Genomic DNA, 22,595 nt, shown 5'->3' with positions numbered 1-22,595 from the left:
TGCACAAATTGCAGATCTGCATTACTTATTAAGGGTTCGATCATACAACTGACATGTATTTATTTTCTTTTGAGGGGTAAGGGATAAAGGAGCAGATTCATAGAATTATTTATTTGACCATATGTGTTAGTGATAATAACTGAACTAGTGTCTTTTGAACATATTTATTAACAGTATAGTGGGGAGAATGTGATGTAATCTATGATGAAACAATGTTCAAGTTTTTAGAGCAGTATAACTTTCAAAGTTGAGGAATTTGGTGCATTAAATTCCTTTCTTGTCAGACATGCCAAACTTGCTGTTCCCCCATCACTTTGCTAAACTTGGTGTTTACATCAGATATGACCTTGTTCTGTGATATACTGACATGAAGGCCTTTCTGCAAAGACCTTTGTAGAATAAAAAGGTATGCTCACCATGTTTAGTGTTTCTTTGCATTTGTGATTTTTAGGCCGATGAGGTTTGTCTTGTAAAAGATGACTGGTTGAAATTGTGAAAGTTTAATATATGTTGTACTGTGCAATCCAAGCATGGCCATCAAACCATGTTTTATGGTCTAGAATTGTATGAAAATAGACATTTTATTTTTGGAAAGTAGCACCCCAATTTTGGACAGACATGTGGACTTAGACTTGTCATTGTATTCATCTACGTGATACTTGTAAAATGTTATGCATTTTCTGTGTTAAACAAGCAGGAAGTCTGCAAGCTGTGAAGCTACACACTGGTCCAGAGCAATATAGGCTATAGATTATGTTAGCTGGAGGCAAGGTACTTTCAGACGGCATAGCTACGATTATCAAAAACAGCCTGATGTAACATGGAAAACTTCACCCATGGCCAAACCTTCCTCTGGGAAACTTTGGCCAAGGACACACTTTCCCTGGGGAAACTGTCCAATGCCAATCATCCTGATTGTTATGTATGTAACAGACCCTTTCACTTAACAGGATATTAAAGAAAACTTTTGTATCAATATGTTTCTTTTTGACATGAGTGTTGAAATATCAACAACCATTGGTGAAAATAATCATGTTTGAAACAACACAATACCCTAATACCAAAGTATTAAAAATAATTAATATCACAAAATTTATCATCACTATATTATATATAATATCATTACTGTTCTCTGTCTGTCTGTCTGTCTGTCTGTCTGTCTGTCTGTCTGTCTGTCTGTCTGTCTTCTTGTCTGTCTTCTTGTCTGTCTGTCATTATTATTGCTTTATATTATCATTTACTTATTTTAATATTTCAATGCTTAACTTGTCACCACTTATTCCAAATTTGTTTTTGTCTATATTTGAACCTTACACTAAATTATTAGGTCTTACTTTAGCCTAACCCAGACTACTTTCCCTGGCGTAAGAATATCATTATGATCATGGTCTAGGCTCCAAGTTATGGTTCTGGTGAAACCTCTTATTTAACTGGAGTGCTGGTCTGCTTTTGGAGAATTAGCTCAGTAAAGAGTCCGAACACACAAGAAGCTAATGACAATTTTATTTACAAGAACAGAATAACATGGGTGGCCACAGAGAGTTGTTACAACCCTCTGAGCTGAAGGCTAGAGCTGACCTGTGCTGGGAGTCTAAAGACTACTGCTCAACAAATGGAGTTAGTGACTTTTTAACTAAAATTGAAACAATAAAAAGATTATGATTCGCTGACTGATACAAAAATGGGTGTAACCTACATTAGACAATGAAATACAGAATAAACAAATGGGATGTATCCTACCTAATCTTCTTCCAGAACAACTTCAGTGACCAGAGCAGGGGGAGTATTTAGTCTGTTTATCCTATTCTAAGTGGCATTAATGTTTTTGGCACATTTACTGGATGCTTGATTGCTTACTCAGGGCCAGATCTTAGTGACCTTGATTTGGTGTTGTGTTATTTAAATGTAGGTAATGTCATGTTTACCCCATTCATGTTTATTTAACCATCTAGACATAAGTCTTGTCTTGCTGAAAGACAATTGAGTCCTTAATAGCTCAGGCTAGGATTTATCTATAACATCTGTGAAATTGTGTTGTCATAACTTATACATACAATGTACCATTTTCAATAGCATGTCTGTGAGATGATTTTTGCTACTTTTGACTTCAATCTTTGGCTAAGCTACTACTGATACATGATGAAACTAATATTCTGTTTGTATATTTTCCTAGTATCAGAAAGCTAATGTATTGCTTGTACTGGTTAAAATTAATTCTGAATTTTCATGATAACTTCCTGAGCCACAACTTCCCTGGGGAAAATTTGGCCTGTGCCTAAGTCTCCCCAAGGAGAGTTTAGACAGGGGCAGAAATGGCCTTCTTCACTAGGCTTACAAAAACTGTTGCTGAGAAGGTTGGGTCAGCAATCAAAATATAAAGGTTTTTAGTCTATCAGGCATATACGGAAAAATTGGCTTGCTATATGTATTACTTGGTTTAAAGATATTTATTTCATGAAAAAAAATGCAACAACAGAATTTTCAGGAACTGGATTGGTCAACAAGCTCAAGAGAACTTATGTGAAGACCGCTCCAATGTACATATATATATATATATATATTGAATAGTATAATAAGAGAAAGATGATATCTAATGAAAATTGATGTTACAACATGTAGTCAGAAAATTAAAATCATGATGGTTTTATACATTTATATAGCTTGCAGTCTGGATTCATTGCACTAAGTTCTTGTTATAGATTGTAGTATATGATTTACTCAGCTATTTGCTAAATCAATTTAAAATAGATGGATTGATTTTAATATATTTGATTTAGTTTGTGGGTTCAAGGGTGACGTTCCGAATAAGATTGTTTCTAATGAAAAGCCATTAATATAATAAAATTTATATACTCTTATAGTATAAAATCTGGGACACACAAAGAACTAATAACGTGCATCTTCAGTAGGGTGCCAACACTGACAATCTGCTTTCTCTGATTTGTTGGCATTGAGCTCACTACATCCTAACCTTAAGTGACAGTGGAGGATTTGGCAAACAGTTGTCCCTATGTTTGGATCAAAATGAATAACTTTAGCTCTGGGACTTAAGGCAGATTTGAATTCATTGACATCTGTTAGAGATTTTATAGTTTGCGGTAAAGTGTTTCATAAGTTTACAGCGTCTGGTAGAAATGAATTGTGATATAGGGCAGTACGGCAAGCAATAGTTTGCAAATGTGAAGAGTTGCGTAACGGATAGGTACTGACCTGAGAGACAAAGGGAGGGACGAGTTCATGTAGATAGTGGGATAACCTGTTATGATACATTTTGAAAAAAAGTGACCAGTTTAGCTATTCTTCTTCTTTGGCAGAGTGAAACAGATGATATTTCAGCAAAAATTTTATTGTGACTGGTGCTGCGAACAGCTCCACATATCGTACGTCTAAGTGCAGGATTTCCAAAGTTGTTGCCTGTGTATTGGTACAGTTGTCATAAATATGACTACAGTAATCAAAGATCGGAAGTATAAATGATGTATACATACAATTCACAGTGTTTCATTTCAGTCTATATTTACGGCTGCAGAAACAGAAGTGGTCCCAGAACAGAACACTGCGGGACTTTAGCTTTTACTGGTTTAATCTTTGAACTGTAGCCATTCATGACTACAATCCGGGATCGATGTTCTAGATAACTTTCAAACCATTGTAGTTGTGAACCATCAATTCCACAAGACTTTAACTTATGCACCAGACCCTGTGCCACACTCTGTCAAAAGCTTTACTGATATCACAAAATACTGCACGTATATCTTTTCCTTCGTCCATTGCCTTGGCGATAAAATTATACAAATATGTCAACTGATTCACACAAGAGTCCCCTGGGCTAAAACCTGACTGTAAACTGGATAAAATTTGATTGTCTCTAAGATAATTAAAAACATGTTTAAATATACAGCTAGTTAAATCTACTGGTCTGTAATTTGTACAATCCTTTGTAGTCCCTTTTTATGAATCGGTATGATGCTTGCTACTTTCCAGACTGCCGGGAATATGTGTTTTTGAATTGATAGATTGAAAAGTCTTGTTAAAAAGGGTGCAATACTGACCGCGATTACTTTCAGAATTTATTTCCAATTCTGTCCGGGCCGGTTGCTTTCATAATGTTAACATTCATAAAGATGTCATATACTTCATTATTAGTGAGATTAATTTCAGATAAACTCTTGACTGTCTTCATATTAATAGTAGGGGTATTGACTCCAGATTTTCTACTTGCGATTGACAGGTGAAATAATCATTTAAAGAATAAGTTATATCTTGTAAATCATCGCATACGATATCATTGTAAATCAGCAGATGAAAAATAGAATTCTTATTATTTCTCTTCACGTAATTATTGACTAACTTCCAACATTTGTCTGTAGTGGATTGATTTATCGTTTCATCTAGTTTATGTGCATATGCCCTTTTTGCTTTTCGGACAGCCGAGATTATTTCTACTTTGTCTGAACCGAGCCCAACTGGTAACAGAATTTTTGCTCTTAGCCTGCTGATGATGTCTATTGGGCTTACGTATTAGTGATCTAATTTCGCTATTCATCCAAAGTGGATCCGATGGTAGAATAGTAACAATTTTATTTGGGATATTCTTGTCACAATTACTCCTTGTTATAGTCACTAATTTATTTGCTATATCGTCCACATTATTGTTTGAGAATAAGTCATCAGTGTCAAGATTATCAATGTCGGAAATCATGGAATTAAAGTTCATATGTTGATAATAATATATTTTATGTTTAAATGTATCACACCTCAGTCTAACAGATTTGATATCAACATATATCGGACAATGGTCACTACAAACAGGGTCTAACACACTGCAATCCTGCACATTTTGCATAGAGGATATGAATATGAGATCAATTAAAGTATTGGAATGCAGGGTGATTCAAGTCAGTTTATCAATTATTTGAGTACATCCGTGTAGGGATTCCAATGACTGAATTTTATGTTTACTTTCATTTAAAGTATCATCATTAAAGTTGCCAGTAATAATGGTAAATAAGCTAAGATCTACAGCATTTCCAATGGACTGATCAATTAGTTAACAGTACGCATTGCTTTGGTCAGCTCTGTAGAAGGTACTTATGAGGTAGTTGTGATGTTTACGTTTAACACAAACTCATATAGCTTTAAGTCCAACAATGTCCAGTTGGTGGATATGCTCCGCATACAAATTTCCCTGAATATAGATAGCCACACCCCCCCGCGACTGCCATGATCTTTATGGAACAGAGGTTGATCTCCCTGTATTTGAATATCCTCATTCGGAATGTCTTTATGCAACCATGTTTCAGTTATACAAATAACATCAAAAGAATTAAATTAGCCTTCTATAACATCCAGTTTGTCTTTGAGACTGCAAACATTTAAGTGGACTATTTTTAAAGTATTCAGTACTGGGCCAAGGTTAGGATGTACCTTTCCACAAAAGAGTATTAGAAGAGATGTGATAATACTAACAGATTTGCTGAAAACGCAAAGATGTCAGAATAGAAAAATTAAAACATTTAGCTTACAAGCTGCATATGAATGAAGCCCAATACCTATATCAGTATATCAATGATCAGAATATTGAGAACAGAATATTGAGGGTTCTACTCATTCAGTATATATATATATATATATACTGAATGAGTAGAACCCTCATGTTCAATTGTTCAATATTCTGATCATTGATAATATATATACTGAATGAGTAGAACCCTCATGTTCAATTGTTCAATATTCTGATCATTGATAAGAGATGAAGCAAAGCAATAACACCGGCAGGTTGCTTGATTTGCACATGAAACTGTAGCTGATTGTAGCGTAAACATACGGAAAGGGGTCTGTGCAGACAAATCTTCTATTGTCTGATGTTAAACAAAATTTAAGAACATACGTAATGTGAGTCGGTGCAACAAGACAAATGGTTCACTTCATAATTGTCAGTACTGTCATTTTGATAAGTGAAATTTGTGAATGTAATCCGCTTGCCGAGGAAGATGCAGTATTACATGACAAAGTAACAGCAATGAAACTCAGTTGATATTAATTTACCCACGACAAACGGAATCTCAATACAGCATCGCAATTAGAACCAATTACACAAGGATACACTTTCTAGTACTATAGCTATGCTCTGACTTTAATCTGGTTGTGTTAGACTTCCATTTCACCTGTTTAAGGGTAATTGATATCGTTAATGCATGATTGTGAGGAATGATTTCTGGTGAAATACATTAATGGTAATGAGGGACTGCTTCTGTATTTACAGATACTTGCAACTGCTTTTTCAGTTTATAGTTAAAAACATTGTGACCATGTTTTCGTCTTTGGTACTGTCATATTATGTTCACACTTTTACAGTTTAGAATGAACTTGAAAACATTGAATATTATGATGAATTTATAATATTTCAGGAGAGCAAGTATCTAAATGGTTGTACCACATCACAGGCCCAGTTTTATGCAGCCTAATCAATGTTAACCTTGTTTGATGTATTTTGATAGATAATTTCTATAGATTATCATAGTAGATTATGTAAATTTCAATATGCAGAAAGACGACCAGCTTGCAAGGGATATCCAGATGGACAAGGCCTTCTGTGAAATGGTGTCAAAACATCTCCAGATGTACTGGCCAGAAAACCCAAATGAGGAAAAACTGATTCAGCATGTGATTACTTGGAGACCCTTGATCAGTTACTTCAGTCGTTTCAGTAAGTCATTTAAAAACTATGCAGTTTAAAATTTGCTTATCTGAACAAAAAGGATAGTTCCGTAGATATGGAAGTTCTTTAAAATACTATGAGTTATTTTTCGGTGTACAATCAACTCTCGTCTATCCGACACTCAATGATCCAACATTCACGTTAATCCGACCAAAAATTAGGGAACCATTTAAAACAGTGATTATTATCATTAATCAAGAAATAACAATAGAGCAAGCTGTATAAAATGCTTACAACCGACCTGAGTTTTCATCACAAGATGTCTGTCACACGTACACCACCTGCTAAGCGAGCCAAAGTAGAAATTACGCCATTGATCAAGAAAGAAATCTGCCTTTTGAAGAGAGACGAACTCCAGACAACAAGTGATCACTTTTGCCGAGCAGAAGTTTGATGTGAAGATTGGACGATCAACCGTATCTGACATCTTGAAGCAGTCTGCTAAGTGGTTGAGTGTCTCTACGACTGATTCCAGTGCTTCAAGAGCTAGGAAACCCCAGCAGGGGCCCCTTTCACAAAACTCTCGTAAGGCTAAGGTCTTGTAACTTTTCTCGTAGCATTCCTACTTCCTACGTTACAGTATAGGAGGTACGAATGCTACGAGAAAAGTTACGAGACCTTAGCCTTACGAGAGTTTTGTGAAAGGGGCCCCAGGAAGATTATTTTTGTGGTTTACTGATGTCAGGAGTAAGGCCATTCATGTGAATGATGAACTGTTAAAAGAACAGGCTAAGATTCTAGGGGAGAAATTAGGAGTTACTGATTTTGCCTACAGTAGTGGTTGGGTGACAAGATTCAAGCAACGACATGGAATTTCAAAAGCACAAATTCATGGTGAATCAGGCTCAACCCCTCAGATCGCTGTAGATGCAGGAAGAGAAGAATTGCAGCAAATCCTGGCAGAATACAACCCATGTGACATCTATAACTGTGATGAAACTGGTTTGTTTTACAAAATTGAACCACATTCCACACTCAGCACTTGCCCCGTGCCAAAAGATCATCTAACTGTTATGCTTGTGGTAAACACATCAGGCATTGACAAACCCAAACCACTGGTCATATGGAAATTCAACAAGCCAAGATGTTTTGTAGAACTATTGTTAGACAACGCACTTGTGGATCTAACCAATGTCAAGCTTCATTTTCTGCCCCCCAATACGACATCCCACATTCAGCCCCTAGATGCCGGAATAATAAAAAACTTCAAACTTCTGTACAAGAAGCAACAGATGAAATTTCATCTTGACAACGCCAGCGCAGATGCACCTTTACCACTGGACATAAAACAAGCCCTACTGTTCATTCGATCAGCGTGGAGAGATGTGAAGCAGACAACAATCATAAACTGCTGGCGCCATACAAAAGTCCTCCCATCCACTGACAGCCAGATCGCCCCAGAAAATGAAACGATTGAAGATTTCCAAGATCTGCAAGAAACACTTGACAAGCTCTACCCGAAAGCAACTGTACCTGTCATCAAATTCATGGAATATGATGTAGTTTCTAACACCATTATCAAGCAAGTGATAACTGTTAGAAGCTTGACCAAAACATCGCTTGTTATGTTAAAGAAGTAGTATGTCCATAGCACTCTCCTTGTTCATCACACCAACTTCTAAATGCAATTCAAAGAAGTTATCTTATCTGGTTAGTCAAAGCATGGCAAGCTCTGTTTTACATGTAGGTGAAGACTGAAGGTTGGATCACTGGACAAAATCCATTTGATCATGTGTTTTGAAAATATTGTTTATCTATATTCAGTAATTGATTTTCTTTTCAGACCAAATATGTTAAAAACTGGTCTAAAAATGTTCATGAGTTTGATATGCCCTTGTATGTCAGATTTTATTTAATTTTACAAAACTATTTAACAGTTTGATAAAGAATGACTCTAAGCATGACATCACCACAATATATTTTAGTCATACTGGCAGTTTCTTTAAAAGTGTCTTTTATTGTCTGCTTTTCATTATTATAAGCTTCCTGACAATGTTATGCATACTACTATAGTTAAAACTATTTCACACACAAAAACAAAGTTGAACCAACATCAAGAGATTTAAAGCTTTATTTCATTGACTCATTCATTTACAAGTTTCACTGTTGTTTTGCCAATATGCCATGTTTATCTTATTCCTACAGTCCATTTGATTCCATTTGAGACCGATGAATTGCTCACAAACACAAAATCTAATAAATGCAACAAAACCAAATTTTGCACAGCCACATGAAATCGACAGACCTACTCTGATGATGTGTCTCATAGTTTGGGACACCTGAATGAAAAAGTTGTTTAACAACATCATTTTCTTTTCACCTTTCGCTGTTTTGTACGAGGTGGGGGGCACTTGCTGGTAGAACAGCCAGGTAATCAACAAGCGTGTGTTGTGAAGAATGGGTCATCTCAAAAGCTGTTATCTGGTTACCACTTGAGATGTTCAATGGGTGTCAGTGTTGTCACTTTCAGAAGACGCTGTCCGAATCGGTGTCACTGTCGTCAGAGTCTACCCTGATGACAACTGGCTTGATGGTGGCATGGTCCAGTCCACTTTGTTCCCAATAATGTCTTTCTCTTTCATTCTCTACTTTCTCTTGCCATGTTTCCTGCGTGATGGTGTATATTGACTGTTGAACAATCGTCTGTACATCCCAAAGTTTGAATTTTACATTTTGCCTGCCAACATCCGATTTCATGATACCACAAATGAGTTCTATTGGATGTAAATTGCAATGATAGGGTGGCAATCGCAAAATTTGAAAGACCATGTTCTGTAAGGTACTCATCAACCTTAAAGACAGGTGTGGTTTTATTTGACTTTATGATGTCATACAGAACAGGTTTGGTTGCTTTTTCTGGATCCGATATTGCTTTGTTTTGCAACCATTCTATCATGTCCCCCTTCTTACTGTTAAATGTTAGGGCCTTTATATTAGGTACTTGAACGCCATGATATGGAGCGTTATCCATGACAATTGATTTTGTACCCATTCTAAGAAAACCATCCCGTTCATGTCGGTATGATAGTCTTGGTTGTCTTTAGATTTTGCCTTGAAGACCAGGAAGCAGCCAGTTAGGAATCCTTTACTCTTGCACCCAGAGTGGAGCACAATCAGTTGCTGTCCCTTATCAAGTGGTAATTTTCTGGCACAGGACTCTGAAGAGAAGCTAGCAAACCATTGTGTCCCTGTGGTATGGGAAGCATTTACCCATGTTTTGTCCAAATATACAGGCTCGTAACCCTCTGTGCGTTTCTTTCGAAGTACTGCGTAAGTACTGGTTTCTTAGTCAAACAATATCAGACCTCTTGCACAGTGCATGTCTATTTTCTGAGCCTACTTTTTTGTGACGGAAACCAAATTTGTGAAGCAACTTCCATAACTGATATTTTGAAATGACCAAAGAATGATTTGTCTCCATAAGCTTTTTCAGAATACGCAGAGAGACAAAGGTATTTTGTTTATATAGAGACTTAATGACATTTCCAACCAGCTGTTGTTGAAATGAATCGACTTTCTCACATTGCGTCAGTTTTGAGACGATCCCCTCAGTTGTGTCCATGCAGGTTGAATTGGTGCAGTTTTTCAAGATAGTTTTTAGCTTCCATTCCGTCATCGCAACAGCATGTGCAGTTCGTAAACGATGCTTAGCCAAAGCATATTGAGGCCTACCCCTTTCACCTTTGTTTTAAAAAAAAGTTAAATACTTTGCAAATATTTGACTTGGCATCGTGTGATAATCTCATTGTTTCAGGTACTGTAATCACGAATGTCTGGTTTGCCGAGCAAATCACACGTGTCAGTTTCACATGTGCACCTTGCCCACCTGGCTGTTCTACCAGCAAGAGGCCCCCCCCCTCGTACAAAATAGCGAAAGGTGACTAGAAAATGATGATCGTTTATGAAAGAATTTTTTTATTTGGGTGTCCCAAATTATGAGACACATCATCAGAGTTGGTCTGTCGATTTCATGTAGCTGTGCAAAATTTGGTTTTGTTGCATTTATTAGATTTTGTGATAGTGAGCAATTCATTGGTCTCAAATGGAATCAAATGGACTGTAATCAATGGGAACCCAATTCAATAATAATGAAAGATGATAGAAGACACAGGGTGACCTTCTATTATTGTAGCAAATGTCCTAAACCATTATATGATTGTGAGGGTTGCACTGACAGTATGGCATATACACCAAAAATAAATTCTCAGCTACAGTTGTAGACAAAAGTACATACCATGATGAATAAAGGAATCAGCAGGTGAATGAGGCTGCAGCTGGCTCAGAAAATCAGGATATGATGAGAGATGTTTAAAATTGCCAAAAGCCATGTGTTGACAGGGCAAACCTGATTCATCTTGTCCTTTTGAATGGGAGAAGTTTCTCAAAAGGCATTTACTAGTTCTGAAAACCTTATCAAACCTGCTGATCTATGTAGCTGAACATCACGTGCATGCCTTGCAGACTGGTCTCTCGTAATATTTTAAACTCTATAACTCTGATCTCTGTAATGTATATTAGGTATATTGCTGAGTCCAACAACAATTGTCTGAAAAAAATTATTATGATACCTCTTACTACACTTTTAGAATTATACAAGGTGGTAACACTTGGTAATTCTTTTGAATACCCTACCTCTATTACATCAGGACAAGATTCTTGCAATATGGCAATGTTATATTAGTTTGTATTCCTAAAGTTCTACACAGTTCTTCTCAATGATGACCATACTTTGTTTGCTGCTGAAAATGTAGGGTAATCCTCTTTTTTCTCTCGAAATGCATTTTTTTTGTGCTCTCTGAAATTGTCTGATTGACATCAAGTATCTTTAAAATCTAAGTATTTTAGAGTGTTTTTGTGAAAGGGTTGCCAGGCATTCTTCTCATTCTTCTGCTGACAGTGACCATTGTTGCCTTTTTTGATTGATGACTTCTGGTGAGCTACATATCTATGACATTATTGTAGCAGTACAGAAAAGTAGGTATCAGGTATCATAGTTATGTTAAGATCAAGAATCAGATAATTTTGATATACAGTTATCTTGTGTTGAAGTCAAAGAATTCTAACCTTTGATTGTTGTTCATTTGGTGATATAGTTGGTGATCCTCATGCTTACCACTTGTTAGTGGGTGACTGTGCACAGCATTTGATGGAAGCTGTCTCTTTGCTGGACAAAATAGCAGCATCTTTGTTAAATGGAGACATTTCAGTGTGGCTGCTGAAACTGATTCTCACCAACAAGAAGAATTTCACAGAACTTTGGGCAGCATCAAGGCAAGGTGTTGAATCACACATCAGCATGGAGCACACACTTCATGTTCGTGAGAAGGAACTCCAAGCTTGCCAGGTCTATCTGAAAAGAGCTCATGTCCTCCTCATTTTGTGTGCTGATATCAGTGAAGGTAAGGAACACACTTTGTTGTAGCAGCATCAGTAGTAACATGAGGGGTATATAATAATCAGTGGCAGAAACAGCATCTAGGGAAAGGAGGGCTGTTTTCATGAGCGTTTCAGTGGTCATTAAATAAGCTTCATTTCCCCAGAAATGTGTTTTCCTCCCATGCCAGACATTTGATACTTTGTCTAGATCACATAAACCAATCAGATCTTAATATTTTGATGTGGATGTAAGGTACCATATCAAGTATGGCTTGCATTACCTTTCCACCATATTAACTTTATGAGTTTGAGGTGATTTTTTTTCCATAACTGGCATTGATTAGCCTTTACCTATGAAGTATAATGAATTATGGAAAGTCTTAGTCACATTCTTCTGAATGCTTAAAGGGTTTTTAGAGTTCTGTTTATCGAGTAATTAAACTTGTGATCGTATAATTTTTCTGTATCAAAACACATATCAATGTTTCATATCCAGTGAATACAGATGAATTATCAAACAGAGTGAGAGAAATGGAAGAAAGGATTGACACTAATGTGTTGTGTGCTCTATGTCATCCACTACAAGAATTCAGTGCTCTAGAAGGCAGTCTGGATTCCTATCAACCCACTATATGTATCTCAGAAATCCCAGAGAAAATCATGGCAATGGTTCCTCGGCTTGAGAAGTTGAATGAAAGTCTGATCTTCAGAGAAATGTGGAGACGGGAAGGGACAAGCATTGCCCCTGGAACAAAGTTTGAGGAAGCTGTCTTGAAAGTATGGCAGAAATCCAGTCAGAGATGGTCCAATCTCTGCAAGAAGGTGCAGGATGGAACAGAGACATTCAGCAACATACAGGAACATGTGAGAATATTTCAAGGTGACGAAATCAAAATAACAAAAGAATTTCAAGTTATGAGTAGTGGATCTCCAGACTGGATTCCCAAGAGAATTCAGCAACTCCGGAGCTTTGAGATTCTCCAGGGTTGTCAGAGGGCTGCTGAAATCATCATGAGTATAAAGGAAATATACTCCATGGAAGGAAACTTTGCCCCAGTTGAAGCTGTGAGACAAATGGTATGCTGTGAAATTGTGAAATATACATACAGTGGAAGCTGTCTAAACTGGCAGTCATCAGGACTGAAGAAATAATGCAGTTTAAACAATGGATTGTAGAACTGATGATAAATGTAAAAGTCACAGACAGGACTGAGCCGGATTGGACATATGCCAGTTTTGACAGCTTCCACTGTATATTGAAAGGAATGATTGTTATGCTACTAATGATATGCCTTTTGATTTGAGTCTGTGCTTCACCTTATCAGTATCCTGTGATTCTAAGGAATTGAAACCTGTGGTCCAACTTTGGACTTTCCATGTGTGTAGCGACCATAGAGTTCTTAATGCCTTAATGCAGACATCACTGTCCCCTATGTTGGGGCATATTTCTGTGTACAACTTGTAAACATTATGATCACGGCCCATCAGAAAGCATTATCTTTATCAGGTAGGTTGACATCTCTTAAATTTTGCACCAAGCATCTGTTCCAGGACATATATGATATCAGCCTTATAACTTTTGCCACATGAAATAAATGCAAATAAGATTATTGTCTTGGAAACTGTATTTTGCTTATTTTAGCTCCTTTGGTAGAAAACCTATTCAACAACAGTGATGATGCTTCTATAAGAATTAGACACACCATTGAATCAAGTAAGTTGTTCCCTGGGGCAGTTTTGTGACTACTGTTTTAAGATAAAAGCTGAATTAATTGAATTATGAATTTTATTTTCAAGGGAAGTGGCAAAGACCACCCAATAAACACAATGGATGATTCTGTGTTAGAGACTTGTTCCATACTCCATGACATGAATGATCCCCAAAAGCAAAGGTGCATTGAAGCCTTCGAGAATAGCAGTCGTCTTGTGAATTGGCTCAGAGAATCCATGAAAGGTGAATGAGTCCTGTTACTTTTATATGTTATTATTAATATTATTATATGGCGCACATATCCATGCAACTATTGCTTGCTTAAGGTGATGGTATTTGTTTCCCTGGATCATTGGATGTCCGTCTCAGTGTCCCATCGTATTGGGGAGTATGCAGCTCTTGCTGCCACTAGATGCACTAGTTTATTGTGGCTCTCTCATCCTAATGAGGTACAAAATTCACAACTAGGTGGACTGGGACACACAATCGCAGTACTTTGTCCATGTTTACTGCATGTTGCTGTACCCGCAACTAGGTGTATGCATGTATTCATATGGCCACCATCTGGTCATCTACCAACGGATTCGTGGGTTCTTTTAAGTGCACAGGGTTGTGTACCGCACACTAGGGATTGTGACAACACAGAAAGAGTCTGCCCACAAAGTTGACTCCAAGGTTTTTACACACAGTCACAGGTGGGCTCGTTCCCGTTCACAACAAGGTAGTCAGAGTTGTATGAGAAATATATGTTTCACAGAGTGTGTTGATTCTAACCATTATTTTGGTGTATTTTCAGCAGGGACTAGTTCGCAAAGTTTCCACTAACTTGCCGTTGATTTTGTTTCAAAGTGACTTTGCATTTTGCTGTTTGTATGTCAGATGGTGTTAAGGAACTAAAGGTGTTTGTGGACCTGGCGTTCATCTCAGCTGGAGAGGAACCAATGGAGATTCACAAAGTCAACTGTTTTCACTCTGCTACTACTGGATATGCCCCACTGATCTTCAACACACCAAAGAATGCTGATTATGATACTTTCCTCAGGAATTGTGAACTGGTCTGGCAGGAACTCAGATCTGATGAGGACCTGCCAAACAAGCTGGTAATTCTTATTATACTTTGACTGTTATTATTAATGTTAATATGTTTAGATGCAGTGATTATTGATGTAGGAAAATATACGCTCATTAATGCCATTAATAACAATAGTGTTTATAGGGGTTCCAGGAACAGTTTAAGGTTTCGTTTCAACAGATCCTTAGAAAATCTCACTTGAAAATTTGTAGTTACACTTTCTTAAATCTTATTAGTGCATCTGTGATAAGACTTGTTTTGTTTTCTCCTTCTGGAAAGAAGCCCACCTTCAAAAAAAGTTTAGGTGCAAATAATCAAGTGGTCAGGGTTTACATTCTGATTACTGTGAAACATACCATGGTACAGCATAGTTACCCTTGCAGCCATAAATCTTTGCATTTATCACTACAAATTCATTATCTGAAGTCAAGTGTATTTTTTATAAGCTGCAACTTTTTTTATGGTCTAGTATTATTTGGATTTCATCCGACCATCTGTCCGTCCATGCAAATTATGTTTTCTTTGGAGCAAAACTTTAAAAGTGTGCAATGTTTCTTAACCAAATTTGGCATACCTTTTGTGTCTAGTGGTCAGTTAATGCTTTTTGGTAGTTTTTGGATTTTGTAATGAAACTTTGTTTTGTGTATTTTGGAATCCATCCATCTGCAAATTTGTTGTTCACATAGCAAACAACAGACTTCACACATAGATAGGTCTGGTGGTGAATTGTTTCCATTTGATAGTTTGGGATTTCTTATTGTTGTTTATTTATTTTTCTTTTTTTGCTTTTCCATGGCAACAAGTTATGACTTTGAAATTGGTGGTAGTGCTCATTTCCAGAGGAGAACTTTAAAACAATGCAATGTTCCTTCCACAAACTGGGTACATAGATAGGTCTGGTAGGAAACTGACTAGTTTTGGTTGATTTGGTTTTCGGAATAAAATAATTTTTAGCAATTTCCATGGCAACAAATTTTATTTGGACTGAAGTTGATGGTGGAGCTCCTTTCCGGAGCAGAATTTAAAAACCTTTCCATATTTTTCTTGTTCATTTTGGGTATTAAAGAATCTACTTGCATAAATGAACAGTACCACTCTATTTTCTGTATTAACATTAGTGAGGTACATCAAACAGTAGAAGCACCCAAGCAGTCTGTTGTTGATACAATCATGCTGGTATATGAATAGCTTACAGATGTACATTAATGAGATAAGTGTGAAGAACAACATTTGATACAGTCATAACTAGATGAAATATTCATGAAGGATATTTTACACCAGTCAGTATTTAAATTTTTTACATCAAAGAATGTGAAAAAAATGAAGTACATGTGAAATTACTAAGCACCACAACTGAGTTGATGCAAAAAATAGGACATCAAATGTTCTGGTTACCACTTTTGCAAACCAAACATTATTGAAAGTAAGTAATAAATCTTGTTTTTAAAAGGCAATAGGTTATGTGATGTGAATCATGTCGGTCATACTCTTTGAATGGCATTTTTTCTGACTAAAGTCATTCTAAACTGGCAATGGTTAAATGATTATTCTATCTCAGAAACCGTTGATCAAAGTTTGAGAATTTTTTTTTACCATAGCAGGTTTAAATGATGTGAAAGTGTAACTTTTGTGATACTAGTTTCAAACTTGATTTTCAATATTCTGTAGGTAATCCTGATCCAATTCCAAGTCAAACATTTGCACCCCATAGACCAAAGAGAGACACCATTACTTATTATGCAAATTGGTTGGACAAAAAAGCTTGTCCTTTTCCACCATGCTTACTACTGCCAGACTGCAAAATCCATTTTGATGATGATCTATTGAAAAACAACACTAATTAAAGATTAATAATCAGTCAGTTGGTAAGGTTTGTCAAGATTAGCTAAGACTATATTCCAAACTACTTGTGATATATTGTCAGCACTTAACTATTTTTTTAGATGTTATCATCTGCAAACAATACACACGTAAAAGTACTCACTGTTCTTTTTTTATCCATTGACTGTATTTGTTGCAGAGGATACTGAAAAATGGTTATTAAATGTGATGTAATGGTGAATGTAGACCTGATGAATGCAAATTTTTTTTAATGTGTGTGGTAGAGTGAATGCAGTCGATTTTGGAGCTGGCTGAAGGAAGTTAAGAAGTCACATGGATCTGTTGAAGTAACCTCCTTGACACAGGCAGGTCAGATAAACAACAGGGGCATGTACAGAATTGGCAACTTAGATGACATACAGAACTGTTCACTTCTGGTAAGATACTACTCCCTTCTATAAGTCACACTGTGTTCCATTTGTATTTATTGTGAGGTCCTTACTGTTGTGTCCTTAAACATTTTGTCTGCTTTTTTGAAATTATAATTTATTAAATAAGGTTTTGTTTGATCATCACACTGCAACCATTGTTTAATTTTTCTGATAGACCTTGAACAATGTCATCAGTCTGCATGTTACACAAGACAAGGATCAAAACCTATCCCGAAAATACAGCTACAGCCAGTTGGTGGATCTTCAGAGCAGGCTCATGCTGGTGGCTGGCCAGGCAGAAAAAGGGAAAGAAAACATGGACCACTTCACCATGGTGAGAAAGTGAAAGTTGTCTCTGAAAAAATTTTCATTGTAATTTTTGGACTGAAAACAACTTAAAGAGCATGTGTAGAAACTATGAATAAAAATAAAGCTGACATTACTGAGTGCCAGCTACAGCCATGCTGCAAGTTGTATGTCTGTTCCTAGCTTGTGTCTGAAATTGTGCAGCACAATCACATTAGAAATGCTTGTCCCATTTAAAGTAATGTGACTTTAGTTATCATGGTATCTGGCAGATGTGAGAAATTTAAATCAACAGAATGTTTCCCAAGATTAGGTTTTGCCATGTAGTCAGGAAATAGCTGATGGTGGTGATATTGTCATACAGTTTTCAAGGCTTGAGTTAGTGCTTTGTTACTTGCACTGGCACAACCCAATATTACAAAATCCAGTCTAGTTATTAGTCTAACTTGCACCAGGTGCAAATCAATTTTTGAGTGGGTACACCTCTGAATGACACATCTAAATAATGCAGTAGCTTATTTCTTTCATTACATATTGAAATAAACTGGAATTTGACTTGTGCAACAAGGTTTTTATCTAATGTTGCACCTCATGCAGGTAGGTTAACCTGTCTTAAATCAAACCCTTGTTTGGACAGGCTTTTTTTGAATGTTCAACTCACATTTTCAATAATATTTACTTGAAGTTATGATTTTCATTTCTTGACATGAACGTATAGATTTATCCAATAGGTTTTCAAGACATTTGCATGGTCAACAGGTGCATTGCCATCTGAAAAGACGTAGGAAATGCCTAGCTATTGCCAGCCAAAGATTTGCATCATTGACATCAGTATATGTCCCACAATATTTATGTCCACAACAGAAAACAAAGTTCCAACATCACGTCATAAGATTTAGCATCTGTTCTGTGGAGGAGACATGTACTTGTGTTATAACCTGACATTGTATTTCATCTAAAAATACTTTGTTTCTCAATACTTGATCATTCTTAAATCAGTTCAGTATTAATCACTCAAGGATTTACATTGCTTTTTATGGAATGTTGTGACAGATCCAGTCAATATAATTTTTGGATAATCAATATAACACTTGTCCTAGATACAAATATTAAATCTGCACTACAATGACAAAGTTTCTTTTCTCGGATAATATACTGCAAAATACTGTTTTGCCTCTATCACAATACTAAGAGTCATGATATTTGCTCATTAATCCAAAGACACCATTATAAAGTGTGTGTCCTCCTATCAGTATTTCAAGTCACATTACCAAAAACATGCCAACATGGAAGTGGTTAAATGAATGGAAGGAAGCTCTATGCCACAGGTATTTGTCTTATTTATCAGTGAGAGCACATATAGACAATTTCTGCCCCAAAACCAAAGGCTTCATGAAGCTTCGAAACATGTCAGTTTTGTTTCACTCTTGTTACACAGAATACTGTTCATTGGTAGAAACCCGCCTTTCCCAAAAATATTCATTGTACTACAGAATAATTAACCCAACTTCTACCAATTTCGAAGTGTAAGGATTAATTCAGAAAAACATCTATAGTCTATATCTGAAAGGTTTAGAAATCAGTGAACAAATTGCTCATAGATGAGTCGAAAATATACATGTTCAAATGGGTAAGAAATGTATTACTAGTCCTTAGAAATACTATTTGTATTACAAGTTGTTTCAAAACATATACAAATGAATGCAAGTTAGATATATTTTGAAATATTCATTGTACTACAAAATAATTAACCCACTTCTAAAAATTTCAAAGTGTAAGGATTAATCCAGAAAAACATCTATAGTTTGTTTTAGTGACCTGAAAGGTTTAGAAATCAGTGAACAAATTGCTCATAGATGAGTCGAAAATATACATGTTCAAATGGGTAAGAAATGTATTACTAGTCCTTAGAAATACTATTTGTATTACAAGTTGTTTCAAAACATATACAAATGAATGCAAGTTAGATATATTTTGAAACTACAGATTGTAAGATAAAAGGCTCTAACAGTGCAGTAATTTGTTTCTCATTGATCCAAACGTTACCCAGTCTTCACAGTGAATGTACAGCTATTTGTCTATGGCCACAATCACACTGGCACATTAATACGTAACTACAAAGGACACTTATGACATCATCAGGCTTACTGATTACTTCTCATTTTCAGTGTGACCATCCACACAAATATGCTTGTGGATCATCAGGGATGATAGTAAGAGCTAGATATGGCCTAAGAACAATTATTAACACTCTGAAACAATAAAGTATTGATATAGATTTTAGTTGAGACAGACCACTACTGAAATTAAAATTGCGTTATTTGCACTTTCTAATAGGCAATGAGGAAGCTCTTATCACAATTCTGCATTTGATCTTTGAGGTTCAAGTGGTTTCTCACCTCATCAGATATTTGTCTCCCAAAGTGGGTTCAAATGATCAGATGCTGTTATGTGTATGCTTTTCCTACAGGTTTTAGATGGCATAGTGCGTCTAGCAAGGACTTATATCAGACTGTGCATAGACGGATGTGTTTTGTTCAACTGTTGGAAGGGGAAGTTTTTGTGTGGAGATGAGAGAAATGTTTGCACCTTTTTGGAGTTTGGCGAAGGGGAAAATCTTGAAACTTTAAAAGGACATCGAGGGAAAGAGGATGTTGATGTCTTTATCCATTCTCTTGCAAATGAATTTGAGGAGTTCCATGATGAATGGATGAACTATGTTAGTGAAAAAAGAAATGAATACTTGGAACTAAACTTCTACACCATTGAGCAGCTGGTGTTTCTTCAGCGAGAACTCATTAAACTGGGCACAGATGAGCAAACTTCTGTTCATGTGTACTCAATGTTGTCTCTGATCAAACCTGATTGTACTGAGTCTGATCTTGGCCTTGCTATGAAGAGTGCTAGAGAAGTTGTATTTGCCAAGAAAGACAGAAAAGAGACAGAGATAGAAGACATTGGACCAGAGACAGATCAAGATGTTGACACTAAACAAGTTTTCATTGATGCAATGAAAACCAGTAACTTCTCAGAAAAACTGGCTAGACAAGCCTTGGAAGAAGTGAACCCTGAAGATATTGATTCAGGTTGGTATTACACACATGTGAATGAATAGTAATGTTTGAATACTGATGATTCATGTTCATGTAAGGTGTATGAGGGATGACTTAGAGATGTCTAAGTTCTTTAAAATCCTTATGCGTCATAGATTTGATCAAAACATTTTTTAGATTTTTTAAATTTAGAAAAATGTTAGGGCACTGTTCTAAAATACACAAAAATCTTACTGTGCACTGTATTTTGAATAAGTCATGGCTGTTATCATCTTTGACAGTACTGCTTCATGTTTCCAAGACATGCTACACAAATTGAAATCCAAGATTTTATGGACTCTTTCAAGGGACCATGAGGAATTCTTTTTGAGTCCATTCAAAGTTTTGGAATACACTTTCACAAAAACTTGTGTGGTCACCATGTAACTTGGTTAATCGGTCGTCTTCTCTTGACTGGTCCTTTCTTTGCCTTTGGTAAGACTGGGCATAGGTCAGTGTGTACATAGTGCAAGGTCACCATCAAGTAAATGTTTAATGGTAGTTATATTGTCTTGCAGTTAGTCTCTGAGGTATTGTATTCTCTTCAAGATTTTGCTTTTATCTATACAAACCTTTTACATACATAGCAATTTTAGGTCATATTTTATTTTTTTGTTGAACATTGTTGCTTATTTTATTGTCATTTTTTACCTGTGCAGTTTGCTCATTTACTTGTGTAATGCCAAAACTTGAGCATTTCTTGTATTTTAAGAAGTTGTCTTAATGGAAATTATGGTCAGGAAGTGTTGTTTTTCACATTATCACTTTAAACATGGAACAAATGACCATGCCAGGGCTGCTTCTGATTTTGCAAGCACTGGCAGAAACTGCTAGTTGACAATGATATGAGTGTAAAATATCTTTAAATACTGTTTTGCCATTTTTGTTACCCAATGAAAGAACATTAAATGGAGCACCTTTAGAATTCAGCACCAAAATTTCTCGTGAGGACGTTCCCAGTCGTAGGTCACATGTCAGTGAGACAGGTAACCAGTTTGTGAGAACCCGTTGGACGCGAACCCTTGACCTTCGGATTGTTAGCCCGACAATTACGTCCACATTGTTGCACAATGTGCAAATTTAGCTTGTCATTCCTGTGACGTCACAGAAATGAACGGAAAGAGTCGAATTGGTTGCGGACAATTACGAAGGTTATGGGTAGACTTGGTGTCTCTTGTTTTCAATCTACTGACGGTTGCTGAATGGTCCCAATATCATTTGGCACGATCATCCTATTCCGTAATCTACAAGATACCATGTTGTGTTGAATGAGCCGATATGGTTTGAACTGAAAACGGTTGTTGACATCAGGCGTCAGACGTTGATTTCACGGTGCATGCATGAATGACGTGCTTGTATAAAAATCATTGTGTGTTTTCGTGACAGAAAAGTGTTGTAGGGAACACAGTAAGAATAATGTGGATCGCACTAAGGAATGAGTGAGGCATGGACATGTTTGGTGACAGCACGAGAGTGAGTTAGACTTCAAATCATTATGGAAAATATGTAGATCTAGAGGTGAAAGTTGCTGGAGGCCGATTTCCATCAGCCCAAAATTTCACCATTAAATCATTTCATCGTTTATTTAACTTTTGACGTTTTTGGTCTCCTGTTTTTCTTTGTGAACAAAGTATTAAAATTGGAAAAGGAAAATAATTGGTACTCATGCATTTACCTACTATATTGGATTAGGTCCCTTACCCTAACCCTAACCCTTAACCCTTAACCCTAACCCTAACCCTAACCCTAACCCTGGGAATAATTCTAATAAATAAAATACGCTCACGAATACGCTGACGTATCCAGTGTAATGAATTCTTACCGCTTCGAAAAATAAATATTTCCTTGTAATGGTGCAAATTACTGAATGACAAAGATATATAAATGTATATTAGATACAGTTATCATTCATTTGATCCAAATAGTTGCGTCTGAAACTGAAATATAGAATATAATTGGATTATTTTAATTGACCAAAACTGCGAATAACAAAACATGCTTTTGAACAAAATCACCTGCAATTACCTAAAAATAGTATTATGATGTCTCTTTAAAGTTTGTGGTG

The 22,595-nt window shown here is 36.3% G+C and overlaps 1 protein-coding gene across 1 annotated transcript in view; it reads left to right on the top strand.

Moving 5' to 3' along the window:
* The window catches only part of LOC137286116 (E3 ubiquitin-protein ligase rnf213-alpha-like), a 251,401-nt gene that overhangs the window by 149,234 nt on the left and 79,572 nt on the right, over positions 1-22,595 (top strand). Inside the window, exons 16-23 of the mRNA XM_067817776.1 lie at positions 6,550-6,709; positions 11,815-12,120; positions 12,594-13,174; positions 13,895-14,051; positions 14,688-14,908; positions 16,986-17,138; positions 17,308-17,466; positions 19,909-20,524. Coding sequence (XP_067673877.1) covers positions 6,550-6,709; positions 11,815-12,120; positions 12,594-13,174; positions 13,895-14,051; positions 14,688-14,908; positions 16,986-17,138; positions 17,308-17,466; positions 19,909-20,524 — 2,353 coding nt within the window. The remainder of the gene's footprint in view (positions 1-6,549; positions 6,710-11,814; positions 12,121-12,593; positions 13,175-13,894; positions 14,052-14,687; positions 14,909-16,985; positions 17,139-17,307; positions 17,467-19,908; positions 20,525-22,595) is intronic.

The sequence above is a fragment of the Haliotis asinina genome, chromosome 6, assembly GCF_037392515.1.
Source record: "Haliotis asinina isolate JCU_RB_2024 chromosome 6, JCU_Hal_asi_v2, whole genome shotgun sequence".
NCBI classification, from domain to species: Eukaryota; Metazoa; Mollusca; class Gastropoda; order Lepetellida; family Haliotidae; genus Haliotis; species Haliotis asinina.
This window is presented reverse-complemented; position numbering and strand designations above follow the sequence as displayed.